The sequence below is a fragment of the Echiichthys vipera genome (assembly GCF_963691815.1).
Source record: "Echiichthys vipera genome assembly, chromosome: X".
Classification (NCBI taxonomy): domain Eukaryota; kingdom Metazoa; phylum Chordata; class Actinopteri; order Perciformes; family Trachinidae; genus Echiichthys; species Echiichthys vipera.
Window position 1 is genome coordinate 28,729,934 of NC_139825.1, and position 25,311 is coordinate 28,755,244.

The 25,311-nt window shown below is 40.3% G+C and overlaps 1 protein-coding gene across 2 annotated transcripts in view; it reads right to left on the reverse strand.

The window, feature by feature from the left end:
- Nucleotides 1–23,082, reverse strand: part of LOC310965243 (zinc finger protein 385A-like) — a 29,388-nt gene extending 6,306 nt beyond the window's left edge. Inside the window, exons 1-3 of one of the 2 annotated variants that reach the window (XM_083938742.1) lie at nucleotides 22,946–23,082; nucleotides 7,040–7,185; nucleotides 2,065–2,175 (exon numbers count right to left, since the gene is read on the reverse strand). In XM_083938742.1, the coding sequence (XP_083794868.1) occupies nucleotides 2,065–2,175; nucleotides 7,040–7,185; nucleotides 22,946–22,958 (270 nt within the window). In that variant the 5' untranslated portion in view covers nucleotides 22,959–23,082. Of the gene's footprint in view, nucleotides 1–2,064; nucleotides 2,176–7,039; nucleotides 7,186–18,435; nucleotides 18,659–22,945 lie in introns of those variants that run through there. The other variant, XM_083938743.1, reaches the window with a different exon arrangement.
- Between the last annotated feature and the right edge of the window lie 2,229 nt (nucleotides 23,083–25,311).

The window sequence follows — 25,311 nt, forward strand, 5'->3', positions numbered from 1 at the left end:
CCTAAAACCCCTTTCAATAATGATGAACACACATTACTCAAACTCAGATGCTTCAGACCGTCCTCACCAAAAAAAACAACCTTATTGGTTGATTGATCAAGAATCTTGTTACGACCCATATTTTTGTTTGTTGTCGACTGTAGTGATTATGGCGAGAGCAAAGCAGGAAGTCAGGTGATAATAGTATAAGAACATGAATAAGGTCAGGATGATGGCTCAGCCAAAGAAAGTACTGGACTTTCACCAAACGGTATTTGTGTCCAAAGTCAACATTGACTTTTTTCAAGTTAACCAAATATTTTGTCGTTTTGTCAAGGACAGAGTTAGAATGCTGAATTGTTTATTAATTTTAAACCAATCCACAATTTTTATGAGTAGTTCCAATGCACAACAATAAATATTATCATATTATATGTTGTTTTAGGAATCATTAGTCTTGTACACTTCTAATAGATTAACTGTAGAAATGATTGCAAATTGCTATCCTGTGGAATAATTGAAGAGTTCACTTATATTTTTCTGGCAGCGTGATAAAAAATGTTGCGGCCCACCAGAACATGTGCCATCTAACTATTTATTCTTCCATGCAAAGAGTCTTAGACCATCAAAATATTTCCACTGCACATGTGTACTTACAAACACATACACACTGTAAAAGGCCCAGTACTTGGCTCTTAACACATCAGTCATGTCATACCAGTAGCCGGGTTATGGATGTCCACATTATGAGCTATTTGCGTTTCAACTTCCGTTAACACTACTGCCTCTTTAACAGGGACACTCAAACGATTCCTCTAGAGTTTCATCACTTCTGGCCTCTTTTATTTCAGTCCCTCTACCTCATTTTGGCAAAGAGCCATCTGTCAAGAGTGAAATGCAGAAAATGTGCTCCATCAGCTTCAAGGTAGCTTTGAGGATAAGTTTGTGGTTCACCCTCACACATCTCACACATCTTCCATTAAAACCTTATCAGAGTGGACTTAACCACTACTATACTCCACACGTGAAATATGCTTCCAAACCTAACACACAGTCCAGCCCAGCAAAATCTCAGTACACTAAAAGGTTCTGCAAACTTTCTCAGACTTGCTTGCTGTCCTTCTATTTACTTTTCGGGAACAACATCCCCTTTAGCCTTTGGTATTGGAGTGCAGAAGGAAGACATCAAAATGATACTCTTTATTCTAGTCACAGAATAAACTAAGCAGGCAGGATTTTCTCGGTCTTCCTCCGCCCAACTCTCCTTTCTGGACAGGCTAAAATTGGAGCTGAGAAACTGTGAACTAAGTTCTCACCTGCTCCAGCTGTACAGTCTATCACCAGCTAACCTCCACTCCAGCCAACTAACTTTTTAGCTCATGATTTAATGTGTCAAGAGTGCAGGTTTGACTGTTTTCTAAGCTCTGCCCCTTTTAGTTAAGGTTGCTACGCTTGTCCAGCTTTATGTTCCTATATGCAGTTTACAATGAGAAAAGCAGCAGACATAGCATTTAAAATGCTCAGTCGTTTCTCATTATCATTTTCAGCCAGCAGCAGTTGATTTTGGCAGCTGAAATGACAACTGGCCAAGCCCTCAGGATTGGCGCTGGGCTTTAAAGCGAATTTGGAATAGTGGCTGCACGAGGTACTGCAAGTTCCGCTTTAATCATGTGCTGCACACTGGTGCCAAAAGCATGTACCTCATACACAATCATTGGGAAAGGAGCATTAAAAAGACACAGAAATTACTCTTTTTATTACAAGAACTGTATCTGTTTGGTCCAGTAACATTTGGAAAATTGGTAGTTCATCACTGACGTCGCTGTGGCCACTCTCAATATTATGCTAGTTAGCCAGACATGCTAACATTCCCAGCTAACATTTGACAATGAAGATACACTGTTTAATCCATGTGTTACACTGACATATAAGAGACAACACCCTCCAAATTCTTTAAATGCCAAGTATCACTCTTCCAGCCGCCCCACACAGCTTTGGCATTTTTTAGAAATCCAAAGCTTGACAGGCCTGCTGTGCCAGCTGCTAAAAGCAAATCCTTTATTTGAAGTATTTAAGGTTTCATACCTCTGAGTTGAAGCGTATTTGACAGACATTGCAGGAGATGATTGGCCGCTTTGTCTTCACCATAGGTGGCCCGAAGGTATGTGTCATCACAGCCTTCTGGACGGGGTCCATCTGAGGACAGAAAAACAGAGGTCAGATCAAAGATTTAGCAGCTTAAAGGGCAGCGTTATGCGTTTCTCCCAACGGCAGTGCAGTGATTGTGGATGAGAGAGAAAAATGTTAAAGGAAAGGTGCAGGTGAATGACAGGGGAGCCGCTGAAAGGGGAGAAAGCTGGGAGATAAAAAAGAGCGGGGAAGAGTGAACTTGAAGATGAAGCAGTGATTGATGTGGACAGGAGGGTGTGTGTGTTTTCTCCGTAGCAGCTGGTGCCGCTGTCTGTGCCTGAGTTCTTGGGTGCCGTTCAAACGCTTTAATTCATGCTGGGGTTAGAAGGGCCTAATTACAGACCCCTATCTGCAAAAGTTTGTACTTTGTGTGTGTGTGTGTGCTACAGAACCTCCGCTTTTCCAAAAATAATACCAGAATATTACTGTACACAAAACATAGGTGTTTTCTTTGAATTACCTTGAATAGAGATACATGTATCTAGATTATCAGGACCATGAGTGCCTTGTTGTGAGAAAAGCACTCAAATGCGTCTGCAGGAAAATAGTCTGTACACTGATTAATAAATCTACAGACATGAAATTGACTGAAATCATAAAACAATGAATAAACCAAATAAAATATGGACAAATGTGGTTTGGTCATTAAAAAAACAACAATTGAGGATTGGATTCCTAACATTTATAGACTGATTTGGGATTACACATACAATAAACTGTGGGTAGAAATAATTATTTAACAGAGGTATAATTACATTTTTGTCATCAAAAATATGCAGCTCAAGGGGCATCAAATAATAATAATAATAATAATAATAATAATAATAATAATAATAATAATAATAATAATAATAATAATATTGATTAAAACAATAAAGAAGTATATATTTTGAAACAAACAGTAATTAAAAGGTTTAATAAATAAAGTATTATACTTAAAATACTATAAAGTCATGGAAATGGAAATATCTCAAATAAAACAACACATTTTTTAAATTTTCAAAATACCAACCAAGCTTGCCATCCTCAGCTCAAACATATATATGAGCCACGTCACTCTCTCATGAAATGTTTACAACCTCATTTGTGGCTCGAATGGACTCGTGTGAGCTCTCTGACCCTTTGGCAGGGTTCAACAACTACAGCGCTGGGTGTTGCCCTCATTAGGCAGCCAGAAGTACACTGTGGTTTTACTCAACCTCTCATCTTCTGCTTAGACTGTGAACGTCTGCTGCCAAACGAAAGACTGTTTACACTCTCAAGCTTCGAGCACCAGGGGAAATGATATAATTGGTCTGAAAACTTAAACCCTCTTTTGAAAGCATTGTCAGGGATATTTATAGACTTTAGCCTCCTGTCTCTAACGCGTGTCTCCAGTTCACCTCTCTCTTGTTTTGTGTTTTTCATTGGAAGACCTGTTAACACCTCCAGTGAATTATTGTATTGTTATTGTTATTGTGTGTACAGATGTGTGCCATCAAGGCTGATAAAAACAAAACCTCTTTTCTCATTGTTAATCTCTTATTGGTGGCTGTGGATCTTTTCCTGTGTCTCCCTTATCTGTGTCTTTCGCTGCCATTATTTTACCACCTGTTCTCGTCATGATCTCTACATATACGTGCATCCCTACTGTCATAACCTCATTAACCTATTCCTTTTTCCGTCTCGGTCTCCTCTTTCACTCTTCCTTGCACCAGAAATGTACACTGTGTTTTATGGATATGTGTTTATTTACAGCTTCATTCTTAAACATCCAATCTTAAGTAAAAATCCTTACACAAATGTGTTTTAGTGCTACGTGTCCAATAGTTATTGACCACTGGCGGCAGCAGACTACTCAGAGGCCGGGAAACACATTTATCTGTGCACTTAAACTGTGTGCTGAGAGGATTCATCGCTTCAAGTTGTTTAATAAAGAAGACTAAAGACGACAGTTAGCCTGGTTCTGGATCTGTAAATCTGGTGTTGTGCTCTTTGATGGCTATTCGCCCGGTAAAAGAAACAACCGAGCCAATCAGAGCTTTGTAGGCAGGATTAAGATTGAGGACGATAGCTGAAACAGAGCCACGACAATGGTGACAACTTTGGATGAGATCCACAGGCCGTTGTTAGTCAATTTAAACTGTTTAATCAACAAAAACGTCACTTAACATGAAAATTGTTGACAGCTCCCTGCACTGAAAAAAATAACTTGTAGGATTTAATAAAATCGATTTTCAGTCAATTTTTTCAAGTAAATTTTACGGCTGAATATCAAATACAAGTCACTCAACTATGTGTAATGTACTTGCCTTTAAGCGTAACAATTGTGCATGGATTAAATGTTACTTAACTCTGTTCAACTTCAACTTAAGTTATATTTATCTGAAGGAATTAAGTTAAGTCTATAACGTGCTGTCATAGAAAGGTAATTGCTTTTAATAAGTAGATTTTAGTGTTTTTATTTAATTTTGTTTAATTAATTAGTTGTATGGGTACTAACTAACATACTCCTGTTTCTTGCATTGCTTAAGATTAGTATTTTCATCACAGCCAGTGCATCGCTGTCTAAAGACAGCACAGGGGCGTCTGTTAGTGCTTCGAAGTGTCGCGCACTTTGAGACCTTCCGATTTGATACAGTGTTGTCAAAAAGACTGTGTCCTGGTCGGAAATTCTTAATTAGAAATGTGTAATTATATATATCATTCTGGTAGCTGATATCAAGACTAACACAGCGATATACAACACTTGTTTTTCTTTCATGCGTAATTGGTGAGAAAAATGCATTTTTATTGATAAAATATATCCTGCAATGCATCAAGGTAGTTTCCGGTTAGGCTGTTTCTGCCGTATCTCGGTAACAGAAGGTCGTAGAGAGAAGGAAGTTGATCCTTTGAATATTTTTCCAACGGTGCCACCGCTGAGTGTCTTTGACCTTCTGTTCCCGAGATAAGTCACAGTTATCACAAATATGAGAAAGAAAGGTTACATTTACTAGAAATTAGTCGTCCATGATAAAAAGAGTAACATTTAAATAGTAATTTAAAGTTAATGTGCAATGACTATAAATCATTTAAACTGTGTTTGGAAATATATGTAAAAATGTATTTTTCCTCTTCAGTGAATTTATTACATGAATAAAATGTCTAAATATTAAAACGTTTACTTAAAATATCCTATTTTACTACTGTATGTATAAATTACTTAGATTAATTTAATACATATACCACTATACCAAAAGGTCAGTTTTTTCAAAGTGGGACAGATACGTTGCTCGCTACTGAATCAAGGAAACTGACATCCCCAGAAAACAGCCCAGAGTTCATAATATACCGATATATGATTTCTACTGAAAAATCGTCCAGTCCTAAAATAAGTGTATTAGGGCTTCACAATAAATCATTTTTTAAATCATCTTTGCATTATGAACTCGTACACATAAAAACTCATCACAAAATACTAGATCATGCTGTTTGATGGTGCCTTTTGTGCTCACTTCAATTTGCTTTATGAGAACAACGTTGGAAATAATTTCCTTTAAGATTTTTTGTTCAACAAGCAATTTGTTGTATTTTAGCAGTATACTGAACGCAGCAGAAAACTAGAACCAAGCACGCTTTAACGTCTGTTTTTTAATCACAAGTATTGTTATCACATTATGTAATGTGAAGGTTGGACAGTAACAGTGAAAGACAAATAGGCTAGGTAGATATGAAAAGACATTGTTCAATGTCATGAACACATTAAGAATTACAACTTTAAAGTAATATTTATTTCCCAAACTGAATAACTGACAAAGACATAAATAACATGTTAAACTGATAAAGCTATAAAAAGGGAGGCGTGGTTTGTTAAAGGGCTGCCAGGTAAACATAAAGCAGACGATGAATCTACACCACTACACAAGAAAATATGACAAGGCATCTCTCACCCTTTAAGTTTGTGCAAATAACCTGTAACCCTGGTGAGGATCTGATCAAAGCTCTCTAGATAACTCACAGGACTCCACACAAAAAGTGTCAAGCCGAACTGGAGCTTAACTGTGTTTGAAACAATAAATACAGTAATTGATTGTTTTTGTCAGTTTGCCCTTCGCTGTGTCCCTTCAGTCTCCAAAGACGAGCTGATCGTCCCTCTTTAAAGACTCACTGAGCTGCAGCCTTCTATCACTGGATGACAGCAGTGTTTTAGACTTGTTTCAGTTTGACTGGGATTTGGATCGAGGTGCTCTGGCATTAGTGGCCACACTCAATGTCCTCAGTGAAGCAGGATGAATAATTGACCTGTGGAAGGGTCATTTTGTCTGAGCGCATGAAGAGAAGCCCAATGATAATGTGTGCGTGCGTGTGTGTGTGTGTGTGTGTGTGTGTGTGTGTGTGTGTGTGTGTGTGTGTGTGTGTGTGTGTGTGTGTGTGTGTGTGTGTGTGTATGCGTCTGTGTGTGTGTGTGTGTGTGTGTGTGTGCATGGGTGTGTGTGTGTGTGTGTGTGTGTGTGTGTGTGTGTGTGTGTAGTGCATGTGCATCCCTGTTTGTCCCCACGCTGACCTTCACACAACCCAATCTAGAAATGAGAAGGAGGCACAGAAAATGCTGACTGTGGAGAATCCAGCCCTGTACCTCTTATACAATTGATTAGCTGTAACTCATTTTATTGCGGTAAAACACTCGCCTGGGCATTTTCTCAATTATGCTGAAACTCACTCTGCTGAATAAAATGTAAACAGCTGTCCCCTTATCAGTTTGGATTATACAGTATACATCCTCAGCATTTGATCACTTCACTCAGGAGGAAATGATCCAAAACCAGAATACCAGCTCGGTCTTCTGTGAAACAAGACTGTAAAAAAAAGAAATCCTTGATGCAATACGTGCGCACGTGTGAGCACTCACCGTGTTAAAGTTGTGGAAGAGGCCGATGCTGGCCGGGTGAGGCGCCTCCAGGGGGAACTGGAGGAAGGGCTTCATGTCCAGCGGGGTTGGGATGACAGATGGGCTCCTGAGGAAGGCAGGGACCGGCCCCGGTCGGTTTACACTTCCTGGATGCACAAGCGGGGATATTGGAGATAATAAAAAAATAAAAAATAACCACAAGGATCACAAACTGAAATCCACAATTTTTTTCAGATACTTTTTGATTTAAACTTTCTTAAAAGAATGGATCAACACCCTTTTCTTGAAATACACACACTTTGCTGCTTAGAGTCACATACAGCTCTCATTACTGGAAACTTTGATCTTTTCCATGGTCATATTCAAGCACTTTTCATGCACTTTCAAGGTCCAATTTAAAGCTTATCCAGCATTTTACAGCAGTGGTAAAATCACATTTTTCTATGAATACATAAATCCTCAAAATGATTATTTCACATTTTCATTTTCACAGGTCAAGCCAATTTTCAAACCTTGAAAACTTTCAAGGATTTCAAGCACCCGTACGAACCCTATGGGTTTGGCACACAAGGCAAAAGGTGGACGACATATAGAATATACTCCATGTATGAGTATGTGTATGCTGCTTGATGGAAATGGGTAAACATATGACTCTGCTCACGGGGAAAGGTAACAGATATGTTTTGGCTACAGGGTGTTTTGTTCTTGATTATTTCTTGTCCAGGAGCAGCAACCTCCTGCAGCACAGAGCCAGGCTAGCTGTAAACCAGCCAAGAAACCGAGAGTATTTCCCTAAATGTTAAACTGTTTCTTTAAAGCCAAGCATTATCTCAGAACAAGTGCCTACTGTAGAAGAGGCTTTAACTGTAACACTGTTTAAATATCTAATGCTCCCCCTTTTCTGAATCTGATCCCTCATCTTCTGTGTCATTTCTCACGTTGAGCTGCTTCCAACCCACACCTCTCCTCTCCCTGCTTCTGTTGCTCACTTTTCTCTCAGTAGTAACTCAGCAGCGGTGAATGGCTAACACTTGAGGAGTCTTCTGTGATGGGCAGGAGGGCTAAGCTCCTTAAGCCTCGCAGCTCGGGTGCTGCAGATATCCCCCTTTTTCTCCACTTCTCCCTCTGTCTCTCTCTCTCAAGCTAGTTTTCTATCCCTATTTCATGGTCCCTTATACTGTCTGCCTGCCTCTGTATCCCTCATCTGTACTTCTCACTCCAGCACCAGTACTTCTGGTTCTGATTTGTTCCTCCTTTTTCCTCATCCTCTTTCTGTTTTGCTCTCCTCTCTCCACTTCTGCTTCCCGCTGTTGTTCTTCTATTTAACGTGAATAAAACCAGCAGGGTGCTCCAGGCCCAATCTGACTATGCAGAGAGAATTTGTTTAATCTTTTTTCCTGAGATTAGCTGCAATAGTCATCCTCTATTGCCACTGCTTTGTGATGACTACTTAACAGTTTTGTTACATTTGAAAAGAAAATCTGGTCACTTGTCAGAAATGAGGGAAAGAAAAGGCTATTTTGGTAACAGCAGAGGAGGCTCCTTTCACTGACAGCAGGGAGACGTGAAGAATGTGCTGTCAGGATCAGAAATAGATGGAGGGGAAAGTCTCTCCTTCTGGCATCCCTCTTCAGACCGCCTCACTCCTTCGGCAGCTGTGGCAGCTGAAGCTCAGCTGTAGCTATTGTCATTTGTGTGTGGCGGCTTTCACGTATGCTAGAAGTAGGGAGCTCAGAAGGTAGGAAGGGAAATAAGATATGAAAGTAGAGGTCACGGTTTGAATGACCTTCAGACATGCCATGAACCCCCACGGCTCACATGGTGGCCATTATCACCTCTAAACCAACCGCAGCGAGGTTTGTGCTGAGTGAAAAACCAGTGGTAATAACACACCTTACAGTAGTTAACACCAACCAATGAACATGAAGGAATGGGTCAACACTCAACACCAGATATCACGAAGTAATAAAAGCAAGACAAAAACAAGTCTAGGACTACTCACTACTAAATTATCATAGAACGTTAGACGTATTTTTATTCCTGTGTTTATAAATGTTAATAATAAAGGGTAAGGATTGTGATATTCTATATTTGAAGACAAAAAATACCATGAAAAGACCGAAGCTTATGTGTTTGTCCATCTTTTTTTAAAACGTCCTGACTTCCCCAGCCTGTGGCCCCACACCCCCAAGCCCATTTGTTCTACTGAAGATGTAAATCTTTTAAAATGTGTCACAGATAAAAACTTTAATCTAAAATAATGTTACAGACTTTTCAGCTGGGCAATTTAGTTTGTTTTAAAAAAAGAACATTAGTCAAACATGAGTAAATCACTGGGACAATTTTCAGCCTCTAATTAATGCTCTTTTGGTGAGCTATTTTTTAGCAGGGTGTATGTGGGATTGACTCAAGCTAAACATTATTGTGCCCACATTCATGGTAGCGAAGGAACTTGTCACTCACTGCAATAGTGTGGCTCATTGTTTTTGGACAACAATGGAGCTCCAACACACAGAGGAATAAGATTTATCAGGCTTTAACTTATATATATTGATTGTTCTGGTCTTTCAATCGGATTTGTTGGAGGAAAATACAGAATATCACCAGACCTATTCTTTAATAATGTTAACATTCAAGGGTACTGATGACATTCATAGAAAATGTCTTAGAGGCAATTAAATGTGTGGTTAACAAAGCATATAACGGGACAATAACGTTTCAGCTTTATGGATCGACTCCTATGTATCATCACTGTGCTTCCTCTTTGGTTAGTGAAGCGTATTCCTGGCACGCTTCTGGTAGAGCCACAGCTCATTTTACGCCACATTACAATTTAAAGGTCAAAGCGTGTCTGCTGTTACTTATAAATCTGCATTTGCTGCGCAGACACTCCACAATGGAGTGATGTATTTAACGTTGGCACACAGTATTTTCAGGGTCATATTCTGCACCATCCCACAGCAGCTCGATGCGGTGTGAGTGTAGTAGCAGCAGCATCCCCTCACCTACCCTCCTCCTGAGTGATTTACAATGACATCAGATGAGCGAATGCCACGACTTTTCAACAGTGACCATGCAGGCAGGGTGCGTGCATTGATTGGACACATTCTAGGGAGCGTTAAAGTGTTAAAGTGCTGCCAAACTCTATAAATCCAGGCCTCATCGTCTATTGCTCCTTCTCTCCACTAAAATGAACAGACAGCATTGTCTCACCCAGCCCCTCATCTTACTGACTTTTTTTTTTCTAATGCAAATGTTTGGGCGAGAAAAAGATCAATGCCTGTGTAATGGCTTATTGAATTTTTGTGTAGATCGTGAGAGAGGTAGTTGAAAATGAAGAGGCGCGGAGAAGGGGGGGGGGCAAAAAAGAAAACACAACCAGACACAGAATCCTGTCGTCACAGTAGATTTCACAAACCTCGACGTGCGCACACATAGGCATGCACACACCAATATGCTGTGACTAAGGCCTCTCAAATTGGCAATTCATTAAGCCAATTTAGGTTTAATGATCACAGAGGTAATGTCAATGTCAATGACGTTGCTGAAGCCTCTCTGTATTCCCCGCCTGCCTCCATCTTTGTGCTCCATGATGGGCCAGGAGACTGGGTCACATGCCTTCTAACAAAATGAAGTCTTACAATAGGCAGAAGAACTGCAGGCTCCCATGGAAAAAAATATAAATAATAAGAAAAAAGAAATTCAGGCTACCTTTACTTCTAGTTCCACACCCAAGAGGGCTGGCTTGGCACACCGTGCGAGCCTCCTCACATCTGCATCTAAATGGACTGCTGTGCACAGAAGACTCTGAAATGAGCTCCTGTGGCAGATTAGCCAGCCTCCCCCAGACAAAACCATTTCGCTGTCAGTGCAGCAGAGACAACTCTGTGGTTGAAGCGGGTCTGTTAACCCAAAAAAACACTGCATCCACTGTGTTCTTGTTTGTCTTTGACCCAGGTTTGGCACACAAGGCAAATGTGAATAAAAGAGTCGATCCAAACATCCTGTAGCAGACGACACCATTGACGATCATCATCTGTTCAAATGATTTATGACCCACGCGCATTTTGGCATCAGGTGACATTATAAACGGTTGTCTGCAAAATTAACACTTGAAATGATTTATTACATCAGCTCTCTCCCGTGTGGTGTAAATCTAATGCAACTGCGTTAGAGGGTCTAACCTTTGAAGAAACATAGTGCTAACTTTGTTGTGATCGCAAGGGGAAGATGGCTCTGTCTTAGTGTCGCATACTGCTGCTGTGAAGGACTGAGCATGAAATCCAATTTACTGCAGCTCAGCTTACCCTCAAGTCAAAGGCAGCTATTTCAACCTAAGCCGGGGACAGGCAACAATATACATACATACACATACACACACACACACACACACACACACACACACACACACACACACACACACACACACACACACACACACACACACACACACACACACACACACACACACAAACCTTTGTGGTCGGAATGAATGATGCTCTAAAAGGAGTAGCTTATAGGCCCAACGCTGATTAATGTTGTGTTTGTCTCTGTGAGATCTGGACAGTGAGGAGAGGATATGATGAAGAGGAGAGCTGAGTGCTGGTGGAGGAGAACACAGTTGATTTCAGTCTGCACTTTGTTTTAATGATGGATGCTCTGCGCCCCAGCGGCCAGGCTTAAATGCCACGTCCCGGAGAACTCTCAGAAGTCCTCTTTTGCTGGAAATATGTGTGTGTCTGTTTTTATGCAGTGCTCTTGAGATCATCCAGTCCTTATGCAGCTCCACTCTCTGATTTCATGCAGTATTTGCAATTAATGTTTTCCCCCGCAGATTTTTTTTCACCGCTCTCATTAAAATTAAAATCATTATGTAATGATGGTCGTACATTGCCGTGTTTGGACTTTTCCCTGCTAACAATTTCTCATGAAAAATTCTGTCTGTCTTTCTGTAGTGTCGGATTATGAAACATCACAAATCCCTGATTGGCAAGGAAGTGGGGAGACAACGAGCAAAAGAGGAGCTTGGAAGGAAATGATGGCAGTGGGGCTGAGTGGATCGAGTCGATTGAGCGAGGAAAAGAGGTCTGGACGAGGGGGGGGGGGAGAAGGAAGCATTGAGGGGGAGGGAGCCGCATGTTTTGAGGTGAGTCCAAGGTGACCACAGGAGATAAAGAGCCATGTTAACCTGCAGGTTAATGTACAGAAAAAATGCCATCTGTTAAGTCCTCAGCTAAACTACATACTGTGCTGGTCATATGTTAGAAATTTCATGGTTACACAGTGGAGAAAGCAGTCCATTCCGCACAGCTGCTTGTAAGGGTTAACCTTTGGCTGTCACATGCAAAATGTCAGATGTGCATGAACAATTTTGGGTTATTTTGCTGCCCTCCCCGTAGGTTGTCTACATGTCATGTCTTGTTTTAAGCACATACACAAATTCTCAAATATGGAGTTTGGAAGACGGGTCATGTATAGTTCTGTTTTTACCCGACACATGATTTAAACAATTACATTAACCGTATAGTCCCCACCCCCCTCTCTTTCCCTCCTCCTCTTATCCACATATCCACAATCTTTTCTCCCTGGGGTCAATAGAAACAAACGTAGCGGTATTTCTTGGTAGACTGGATTTGGACTTGAGGTGTGTTCAGACAGAAGTTATGGTATTATTTCTGTTGCATTATTCACCTGTATTGTACTGCCATGGCATTTTTACAGTCGTTTTTTATGTGCACCAAACAGCCAATGTGGCACTTGCGTGGACATTAGTTGAAACAACGTACACACCAACCGTGTATATGCATGTGCGTGTGCGTGTGTGTTCAACTCAGACTGATCTCAGAATGTAGCGGGACCTCGTGTCTCACTTTTTTCCTCTCATCTCTGTACATTTATGAAGTTGATCCATAAAGACTAAGGATCAGCACAAACATTTTGTTCAGGTTGAAACTTTTTTAATTCTATTCTTTCAGGAGGAATGACAGCATCAGTTGTTTCAGCAAGTCCCTCCAAACACCATCTGTTCACCATAAAGTAACAAAGCCCTCTAGAGGCCATAGTAATTATGATGGGAACACTAAAGTGAATCAGGTGACTTTGTTATAGAGCGAAAACACCCACGTATGAAGGAAGTTAAGGTGCAACAAAACATTGAACACAGTTTCCCTTTTCCAACTGTCAGATGTTTTTTTTATTAAAGTGACCACAACCTTTCAATAACCTTAGCCCTGTGTTTATTATTGTAACCATAACGACAAAGGCCCCTAAACCTTAATAAAGTAGTAAGGGGCAACGGATCAGAAAAGGCTGCTATGTGCTGTTCTGGACGGCATGGACAAACAACGAAATATGTATTTTAATTCGGAGGTTCAAGTTGAATATATTTTAATGTATGCAAAAGTTGTCTCTTCCTCGCTTTGTGAAAGACGTAATCGTATAACAAGACTTAGCGTCTATTCACCATTTACCAATACCACCAAGACAAGTGTTCAGGTTAGTTAAGTTTTTATTTTTGCAAAGCTATAGGAGACAAGCTCCCACCTTGAAATCAAACAAATTTGATAAGCTTGTGTTTAATTTGCTCCAGCAGATACATCTGTCCATCCTCCTGTTCAGACATATTTCCAACTAACTTAACCTTGTGCAGACCAATCACAACCGTTTATCTCATGTGGGGCGACTTTAAGACGATGACTGATAGAGAAGCGTCATACTAAAATGTAGTTAATGAACGTTACCGGGATTCTCCGTCCAGCGCAACTTACCAGGCTAGGCAGCACTGATCAAATATTAATTAATATTATTTTTATATTACTGTATTGGCTATTTCTCTCCTCAAATGTTTTCAGAAACAAAGTTTACTGTTTAGCTGTAATTTGAGAAAGATTGTGAACCGGTCGCCAATTTTTTTCCTGCTTAAAAAACGCACCAAGCACTATCTCAACTTGCATGTGACTCTCAGTGCTGCATCATTTCATTGATCTGATTGGTTGAAGGTCTATCTTCTTACATCTAGAGACAGACTAATACGCATTTGCAAATTAGTCTGGCGATGTCAAGCTAGCTCATCGTGTCCCTATCCACATCACTCAAGAGTATGTGTTTCCTAAATATCTGGAGTAAAGTTGGTGAGTAAAATATCATAACCAGCAGTTACAAAAGACACAAATATGAAGGTCAACACCTATGCTGACACATGCAGGAATCTACAGAAAAAATGGTAAATTGGGTTTTAATCTTATATTTCTGACACATATTGATAAAATCCATCTGTGCCTTTGAGGTCTGGGCAGTTGATGTAGCACGGTTTGAGGCAAACAGAGAGGCCTACCGTATGAAACCATACAGAGCAAAGTAAGGATATTAAGAGATCCACCATGTCAACATAACCTGCAGCTCTGCCCCACATCATCATTTTGTGTGTCAAACCATTTACACACCTGCTGGGAGCTGGCAGGACACACGACTGCTGATACAGATCTACAGAAACCTGAGCATATAAAGTACACAAGCAAACACACAAAGGCACATGTGCAAAAGGGTGAACACACATTAACAACAATGGCATCAGACGTACTGAAGCCAGGTGCACGTCCTTAGGATTTTAAACAATAAAGAGCACACAACGGCCATGAATACTTCATCTTCAATAGACATAAACATCTAAATGGAACCAAAAGAAGATGTATGCAGCTGATCTAGATATAGTATATTGGGTTTTTTTTTTATGCAGAAGCAGCAATTACCGGCTGTATTTTGGGAGCAGATTCTAGTCTTATGGCCAGCGTGTGGTTTTATGCTATAGCGTGGTCTTGGGTTATGCAGGGTAAGAAACTGGCTGGTGGCCCAGCTTTGGTCTGCATACCTTCAGGACAATAAACAACAAAGAGACTTAATGTACGACCTTGTGCCCTCTTGCCATTTTTGGCATCCTTGAAACCAGTAAATTACAGATGTACGTCTTTTGTGCCGCATGTTTCAAGGCCTTCTATGTTTATAATTATGGTCATGATGTCCTCCTAACTGTAGGACAAATATGTCTTTGTAATTGCCTTCCAAAACAACAAATATGAACATATTCTGATCTGACTCCCATATCGGTAGGAGAAGATAGTTTGCCTTATATTACGTTACGTACGGTACTGTCTGTTACATTTGATTAGTTTGGTTGTTTGCTGATCTGTCACCGCTATGGCTAAGGTTTAATTAGGTTCAGGCACAAAAAGCTAATTGGTTAAAGTTGGGATGACTCAAGTGTCCTGCGCTTTAGTTTAGACTACAATATCTCAACCAAAAGATCGTCATGACATTTTTTGGCGATTGTGGTGATCCCCTAACTTTTTTTATCCAGAGTAAAAAGCAGGCAGAGAGTTTTGGATTGAAGTTAAATATCTCAGCAGCTACTGAATTGCCATGAAACAGTTAAAATATTAGAATGGCCGAATCCTAATAACAAAAAAATCTTCTGGGTGGATTGCCACAAAATCTTTTACATACATTTGTGGTTCCATGACTTTTTGCCGCCATCAGTTTGACTTTTGTAGTTTGTATAGTTTGCATAGGATGAATTGTAGTAACTTTAATGATCCACCAATATCTATCTTTTACTTGTGTTTACATTTGTGCGCAGTGGAGATCATAGGACACTTAGTAGAAATTGCCAAACTAAGTTAGAAAAAAATGTTGTGACATCATGAGGTGCCCCGGATGCTCCATTGGTTGTCTTTACTATGACAAAGAAGCAACTGTCTTACTGCTCAAGACTCACTTTTGTTCCTTACGGTCCACATCTGTTTGATTGGATGATCATCAGGCTTATATCACATAGTCTGATCCCAGTGTAAGGTCAGGAAAATATTGTGGTCACGGTTTATGTTGACTGTCGGTAGTAAATGGAAAATGTGTCCTTTGTCCAACATGCCTTGTTTGCCCATGCATCTACCCCAAGCTCTTCCATAAGAGGTCATGGGTTGCTAATACAAGGCATATGTCTTGCTCCTCTACAATCATCAAAGGAGTCAGATGGTCACTTGAGGTCATGTCAGATAAAAGTTAAACAGGTTGTTTTATTTTATTCTTTTTACCTTTTATGGCTTTATCTCTTAGTACAGCTGAAGGTTGACAGGAATCGGGGGAGAGAGCGAGAAAGAGACATGCAGCAAAGGGCAACAGGTCACAGTTGAACCCTGGCTGCTGCAGCGAGGACTTAGCCTCTGTTTATGGGGTGCCTGCTTCACCCGGTGGGCTACTGGGCTAAAGTTGTTTTATTTCATTTGAAAAAATGACAAAGACTTTCATGCAAGATTTCTTGAATATTGAATCTTGAATGAAAGTATATATGGTATAAGTACTGTAACTAGAGATCTTAGTTATTTGACCATATGACATATAACAGTCAAACATACAGACTGATAATTTGATATGGTAATAAAATATCGTCTTTCGATGGAATCGTATAGTGATGAAATCCTAGCCATATTGTGATACACAATGACATCTAAATGGTTAATAACCAGCAGGTACTAAGTCCACATTTTCAGAAAATGTGGTGGATGTAATTATTTCGTAAGTTCAAAGTTCTTAAAAAAAAAATTGAAAATATATTTTTTATTTGTTACATATTAAATTAATATTTTCATATTCATATTTATATATATATTGTTATTGAGATATGAAATTATCTATATCAGGATAGAAGATTTCATCCAGCCCGTTTGTTTAATGTTTAATGTCAATACTCTTCTTCACCCCTCACTGCACTGCCTTCATTCAAGGGTCATGTAATTTATCAGGGAAGATTCTTTCGGAGGACATTGATGACTGGGGAGATTTTGTGTGTGTGGATTACTTCATGTTGTTTGAGTGAACAGTGATGCAAGCTGCGAACACTTTTTGAGAGTGCTGAGTGAGGTCTTTGCGTCAGACTGGAGGAAGCCTTGGCCCATTTTAAATAAATAAAGACCTCAAACCTCTGAGTCTGAAATATTCAACATGAAAATCTCTAAGTTACAAAACTGCCTTCCACGCTGCTCTGCATTGAGGGAGATGAGCCTGCTTTAGCACATTTCACACACATTTCTGCTGATTGTGTCGACATGTTTGAATTTCACCTTTCATTAAAGAAATACAGTAATTAGATAGTGCTGGCAGTAGACGTAGTGGTCAACACTGTCGCTGTCATCGCCTTTCACTGACACTATTTTCGGTCTCTGGACTTACATCTCTATCTCAGTGAAAGAAAACTAATACAGTTCATAAAACTCAATTGCCCCATGTTGTTGTGATCTTGTGTCAGTGTGTTAAGCGTCTAAGGCATACAGATTTAAAACTTCAGCTCGGGGGAGGGATTACCATGAGCTCGCTCAGATCACAGGAAGACTCAAGCAGGAGTAAGAGCAAGCAAAGAAAATAAAGTAGTCAAATATTTAGTTAACACACACACGTACAAGGAACAAGGGCATTGTAGTTAATCAATTTAGAAGCAAAGACTAGAAGCAAGCATTAATATTGATGAACTGACAAGATAAAATGTCGAAACTGAAAATGTAAATGTCTAAAGTCTACAGTTTATGTCTCTGTCACTTATATAAAACTAATTTATATAAAGACTCTGCATTTCAGTTTTCAGTACAGTACTGTGCATGTTATTGGGCAACTTCTGAAATGATGTCCCTTTATGTATTTCATTTAATTCATCTGAACACATTGATCAGCTACTTTTGTAATATTCTGCAGTGATTAACAGCAACACAAAAAAACTAAAGAAAAGAAATGCTTTTTCACAAACTATATATGTAAAATAATCTCTGAGTACTCTGAAGTCAAGTCAAGGTGAATGTTGTTACATCATTTATTTTAATATATTTGAACTAACAGGTTTGGGTCAGTGCGCTGAACCTCTTAAAGTTATTTTCAGGGAAGCTCCACTATACAAGCATGTGACCTTTTCACCTTTTTTGTCTTTTTTTATATTTATTTCAAGGCCATTTTGTGGATGTGCAAACGTGACGGACAGTCTAAAGACAGCCATGTGCATATGTGTATATGAATAACCGAGATTATAACAGGATTCATATACACACAAATGAATGAGAATGAAGTTTTGTTGGGAACGTCACAAGAACAGGAACAACAAGGATCCCTGCTCACACCATCCTACGGATTTTCCAAAGAGGACAATCCTTCCATCACAGACTGGCCTTTTTCTTTTTCTAATAATGACAAAGTTAACACATCATCTAAGAAGCATTGAAAGTTGAAGGCAGCAGCACACGCAGCCAAAAGTTTGTTCCTCAGATGAGTGATCTACTTGGCAGAGAATATAACTGCAACACAACAAATCAATCAGGTTAAAAGGAGCAAATAGAGAGAAAAGCTTTTTTGATGATGCTTACCCAAGATCATCCTGTACAAGTCCACTGTCAACTTCTCGCTCCCACGTTATCTTCTCGCTCGACTCCTGTCTCCTTTGATCAGACGCTAACTTGACTTAAACCTTAAGTGTCCACCTCTCTGGCTCTCAAAACTCAATGCGAGACAAAAAAAGACGTCCCAACACCACAACTCTCACTTTGCATCCCTGCGCTGTGTCTCCTGCATCCCCCTTGTCCACATGAGATGCTTTTTCCTCAGATCTGTGCGCACGTCTCTTGTTCAGCCAGCTGTTGCCAGAAAAAGAGCACAGCAGCAGCCCGACTGCAACCCAACACGCACTCAGTCTACTGCAAGGAAGCCTGTAATTTATTCACTGTTATATATTCACTCCAACAGCAGGAACACCAGAGAATACAGCTGAGATGGAGCCCTGCCTCACTAGAGGAACCTCTGCACCACAGCGTGACTCTCTCTCTCTCTCTCTCTCTCTCTCTCTCTCTCTCTCTCTTCTCTCTCTCTCTCTCTCTCTCTCTCTCTCTCTCTCTCTCTCTCTCTCTCTCTCTCTCTCTCTCTCTCCCTCTCTCTCTCTCCCTCTCCCTCTCTTACACTCTCATATTTTGGGGTTGGGTATAACCTAAAGGCACCTTGCATTCCTGAGCCGTGATTGGCCGGAGGCTTGGCCAATGAGGGCAGTCGGTGCTGAGCATTTTCTTGGGGTGTTTGAATGAGGAGGCAGAGTGATAATGCTGCTGTCGATTCTGCTCTCCCTCTCCCACTGTCACCCTTTTTCTGTTGTTTACAATTGACGATCTCTCTCTCTCTCTCTCTCTCTCTCTCTCTCTCTCTCTCTCTCTCTCTCTCTCTCTCTCTCTCTCTCTCTCTCTCTCTCTCTCTCGCTCTCTGTCTCTCTCTCTTCTTTCTCTCTCTCTCTCTGTCTGTCTCTCCTTGTCTCACTCCATACTCACACCGATGGCATCTGAAACATGTCTGCCCTCACAACATCCTCTCCATCTATCTGCTCTGGTCTCCCTTTCTACCTGTTTGTTGGCGTGTTTGGTGATAGATTTTGAAAATGCTGACCAAGTTCACACTGTAGCTGCTCGCTACTGTTTGAACAGAGTGAAAAGAAAAGCAGACACAGAGGTGCAAGGGAGACAGACGGCTCGTGAGACTCGATGAAGCATGGGAGGTGGGGGGAGATTGAGGTTAACACAGACTGACTGAGGAGGAAAGTGTAAGGTGACGAAATGTGGAAGATGTGATAGAGCAGGAGGATGAAGGAGCTTGCAAACAGCTGTTTGACAGGCAGAGAGTGCTGAATTAACTCAATACTAAGCTTGCCTAGTTAGTACTTAGGACTTTACTCAATGTATTCAAAGCTGATGTAGATTCAAGACTTCAAACTATTTACCACAAGATAAGCTGACCTCCAGCTTTAAACAACATGAAGTGATCCATTTCTACATAATTTATAACAAATAAATACGAACAGTGCTGAGTTTCAGCCTGTGTGTATGTGTGTGTGTGTGTGTGTGTGTGTGTGTGTGTGTGTGTGTGTGTGTGTGTGTGTGTGTGTGTGTGTGTGTGTGTGTGTGTGCGAGAGAGAGAGAGAGAGAGATAGATAAGGTTTCCTCATTAGTAGAGTCAGACTGAATAATGCAGGTAGGTGTATTGTTGTGACCAATGGGCCAGGTGCTAATGTGGCTGTCTGAGGATGAAGGGGCAGTTACAGCATGACTTTAATGGATGTCACCATTGGAAACTGAAACCGGACCACAGGACTCGGGTGACACACCATCCTGCCTGTGTGTTGTAGCTTTAAAACACTTTTCTGGTTCTCAGAGAGAGAAAAAAAACTCTGTTAGGTTCGAAAGATGCCAGATTGATAGAATAGGGAACGCTTAATTTAAGCTTTTACCATTCAAATATATGGGAAACTTCATGTCATTATGCGTCGGGGCAGGAGCCTTGTCAAAGTTATGGTAAAAAGCCTTTATTGCAGGAGTCAGGTTCAGCCATTCAAAGTTATTCTTAGCATTGCTCAGTGGGTAGCCAACTGGCAGTCGTGTACAGGTGTTGTGAAGAAAAATTGTCGGTTACAAGAATGTACAATACTAGAAATACAATACTAGTATAAAAAACAATACTCACTAGGTAAAACAAAAAAAAGTCCTAGACACACAAAATAGGGAACTTTATTTCATTTAGTATAACACTTTTGTAATAATGTTAATTGGTCAAAAATGTGATTGTAGTAATCACACAGTCGAGTTACTTTGCATGCCTCTTTGGATGTGGGGGCATTGGCTAGTATTGGATAATACAAGGTTTTTATTAGGATTTAAATTAGTCTTTTATTTATATTGCCGTAGATTTATAGAAAATCATTTAAAGGTTTTGTAGTAATAGTAGTGTGACAAAAAATATTTCCTTCATGCCGACTTACTAGCCCTTGACACTAGACCTTTTCTGTCAACTTTTCTGGGATGTCCAAACATCTCTGGTAGAGTATATACAGTTCATTTTTCTTATCACACAAAACTGTACTTTTCTTTTGCAAAGAAAAGTATAGATATAATGAAGTTTGCATCAGGGTTGTAAGTAGTGTGCAGGGCAGCCAGAAGGATTGTGTGTGTGTGAGTGTGTCTGACCTCAACCATCCTATTATTCTCGCATTCTGGCCCAGGAGGCCATAAATGTGTCGACAGGCTTGTTGAACTCTAATTTTAGCCTTGATCGTTAGCGGTGAGTCCTGAGGAGGCCTGCCAACATTTAATGAAGTCTTAATTTCATGTGTAACACTGATTAAACAACCTAAAGTACTGTGTTAAATCAGCCACTTTAAGTTGAAGTGTCCAAACAGACAAAAATGAAGTGATGACAGCAATGTTTCAAATTTTTTCAAATAACTTTCTGCCATTTTCCATCCTGCATGCACAAGTAACACTTAATAATGCACTACGGAGTCAAATTGTGTTCACTGGCACACGTACATAACAACGTGTTTTGTTGGTCACGGCTTAGTATGCAGCTAAAACTCTTTAAAAACACACTTTATGTTCCTGAACATTTGTAAATATTGTTGTCAATTTGTCATGACAAAATAAACTTTGAATAAAAACCGTATGAGCTCAGCTGCATATCATGAACAACATACACTCTTCTTGATTACAAATTAAAAAACTATTTAACTTTGAATTCAATTTGATATAGTGACCTAACGGTGGGCGTGCAACTTCTGTGTCGGTCACGTGATGCCATTGGCTCCAAAAAGACTTCCCATTGACTTACTTGGCAAACGAGTTTCTGTAAATCCGTGGATACTTTTTTATTTTTTAGCGCCGCAACCCCTGTGAGATGACTCGTGTTAATATCAGACTTTGATTAATTTGGTCCGATAACATTTGGAAAGTCTAGAAGAGCCACACGATTAAATAATTTAATCCCCATTCAAGTTAACAGAAATAGCACTGATCATTATTGTATTGATCTTTTTTGGCTTCATGCGCCACTGAGCAGCTTTCATAGGAATGAATGGGGCTCCACCTCGAACGCTGTATACTCTTAATACATCCATGAGTTTAAAGTGATATGAAAAATCAGCGTTTACTCTTGACCTTGGAAAAAAATCTTTTTTATTCAGATTACAATCAGGGTTACAATCACTTTACCATATGCGACTGCCTCTGATAATTAGTAGATCTAATCTTGACATCCAATGCTTTCCTTTAATTCTACTTAATTTGCTTCCTTTTTAAGTCCAGACACATTTCCACATGACCTGGTGAAGGTTCAGTGTACTTTAGTCAAAGGACCTTTAACTAATCAACATGCAGAAACACAAAATGGTGTCAAAACAATTTAAGATCACACTTGTTAATTGTTTGAATCTTGCAATCAGGAGTATCCACACACCGAAATCACAACTCCCTTTAATATTATTAGCGATCTGTAAACCAACTCTTCTTCGGGCAAAATTGGTCCTTGCGGTCTTGTTTGGCTTTGGTTTTGTATGGCTATGTCACCTATCACTCTGATGTTTTGTGGATACGCACACGACTAGCTTTAGCTTATAAAACAGGAAACTTCTTGCACTTTATCACATATTGATAATAATAATTTCTCCTGCGTCAGCCAAACTCTTCCATCCTGCTGTGATGCTGATGAAGTGCACAGAGTGCCCTCTTTATTTAAGCCTAAGCTCACTCTCCTTTCCCTCCTTCTCCCTCCCTCCCTCCATCATTCCTCCCCTGCATCATACCGATTATGTATACGTGAAAGGTCGGGGGTCAGACCAGGTCTAAACTCTTGTCTGACTGTGTATGCTAACGTTTGTGAGAGACTGTCTACTACCTTTCATCAAAGAGAAAAACCTTTAAAGCCTCATGTCACTCGCTCTTCATTTCTGCTCAGAATATTGCAATAATGAGGGGATCCTGGCTTTTCCACCTCTCGGCACATTTTAACGTGATCAAAGGAGGAATGCTAAGAGTTATGGGTGGTTTTGCATTGCTCAGTAGATGATCTTACCTGAGCCCCACATTGGTCGCCTCTGTTCTGATTCTGATCCTTCGTCCGGTAGAGAGTCCAAAGGTCAGTGTGTCAGCAAGTATAAAGTAATACAGACAGAGGTCCTCTTTTGGTGGAATAAATAAGCTCAAATTACTGTGAAGGGAGTAGCACTGAGTGACATGAGCGCAGTCCCAGCACCAGTCAGCTGGAGAGTGGAGAGGAAAATGCTCGGCACAGACAGCCGCGTGCCCACAGTGTAGCTGCATCAAACAGCAGGCTTCTTCATCTTCCTTACAGTGTCTTCCTCTTTTCAGATTCCTTTTAATCCCTCTCTGTGTTTCTCTGTATATTCTCTGGGTTTTTTTTTTTTTTTGGGGGGGGGGGGGGGGGGGGGGGTTACACCTCTCACCTCTTTCCCCGGAGTGAAGGAAACAAGTGCATGAGATTCCAGAGGCTAATTCTGCCTCTTAGGACGGGGGGAACCTAATATGTGAGGACAACTGTGGAAGGAGGGCGATACAGGCAGAGAGAGAGTGTGTGAGGAACAGGAGGGGCAGGACAGAGAGGAGGGGGACCAAGCGACGGATGGCAGATCAGACGAAACAAGGACTGGAGTGTGTGTTGTTGTGGGGAGAAGGAGGAGGGTGGCAAGCCGTTGAAACTTGAGGGACATGATGAAGGAGAGGAAGAAAATGTTGACACGGTGAAGCAAGGGGAAATATGAGTGGCGGAGGAAACAGATGTCCTGCAGACAGATATGCTGTTTCTTTTATTGATTGGAAATGGGTTCCCACATCAATTGCTCTGCCCACCAGTTTCTTTCTCCAATATGTTAAACGGCTCTTATAAATAATAGACTAAATGTGCCTTAGTCACACAAACACCCAAACTATGGCGTAAAACTGCTTTAAATCTGAGGGGGGAATCATATCTTGGCCTACCATCTGGTGTTTTGATTCTGCAAATGTGTCAGATCATAAAGTGAAGAGGATAAAAAGTAGCAGCGGGGGATGCAGGAGACAGCAAAGTTATTTCATGATACAGGTAGCAGAACTTGAGTTATTAACCAGGTGTCCTTAAAAAAGTCTTGAAAAGACTTAAATTCATATATCTAAAATGAAGGCCTTAAAATGTCTTAAATTAATTAAAATGTTATATGCTGGTCTTCATTACATTACTCAAAGGTCTTAAATTATATAAAATGTTTCTCTTTCTCGTGGGACTTTCCGAGAAGTAGGTGTAGAGCTACTTTCTTACTAGCTGCTGATATAAATAGTTATATGCATGCTTGCTAGATAGTCTGCGATTATGGGTCAGTCAAATTTATTGAGAGTTGGCTGCACGACGTCCGTTTTCGAAGTTGGCTCGCAACATAGATGACGCCAGATGCATTGTGTGCAAAACATTGTCAGATAGCGGAATCCCAAAACCATATACTATATTTATAGTGCTTTCGGTCTAAAAATTTCAGTCAAGGTGGCATTAAAAAGGTCTTAATACGTCTTAAATTTGACTTTCTGAAAACAGCAGATACCCTGATTAAGGTGTTCTAGAAAGTCACCAATGCAGAAGCACATTAGAAATTAGGTTTGGATAACATGATTTTTTTGGTTTTGGTTTATTGGGAACATTTTGATTAATGTATTAAATACCACACTTTGTCAGGGATATAACAATAATGTCCTGGAGTTATCTGCATCATTGTCTCTAGTGTTTTCACAGTCCACCAACCTTTATAAGGATAATATTATGATGATACCGTGTATAAAAGGGAGTCAGGAACAACAACATCTCCTTCTCAGTCATTGATAAGGAAATCCAGCTTTTGGTGGAACAAATGTGCGAAGCCTTGGAGGGTTTTACACCGTCGCCCTGTCCAACAGGCACATCGCAGCCTCTGCTCTCGGACTGTCTGAACGAGAAAAAACTTCCTATCCGGGGAAATTCTAGGTCTAGTGTTACCAGTTCACCTTACACCAATGCCTGATGTGGCCCCTTACGACGACTTATTACATTATGAAGTTGTTGTTGAAAGTGTGTCAACAGTCATACAGTCTATCTACAGTTGAACACATTTACACATCTGAGCAACATTAGCATTCATTTGAAGTCCAATGTTCACTTTCTATTAGCTCCGTATTTGTTCTTGACAATCTCCTGTGGGAAATATTTGGCTCTTTAGTTGCTAACCGCTCCACCACTATGTTCACCAGCCATTCACTAACTGTGTCTTTCTGCTGTTTTGTTCCCGGTGAGTAATGTACACTAGGTTTATTATAGCTTTTATAATTTTTTCAACTAAAAACATTGGCCTGGTGAGAGGCAATGAAAGCATACAATTTTGACGCCGTACCATCAAAACAGTGAGCTGAAAGACACAAAGG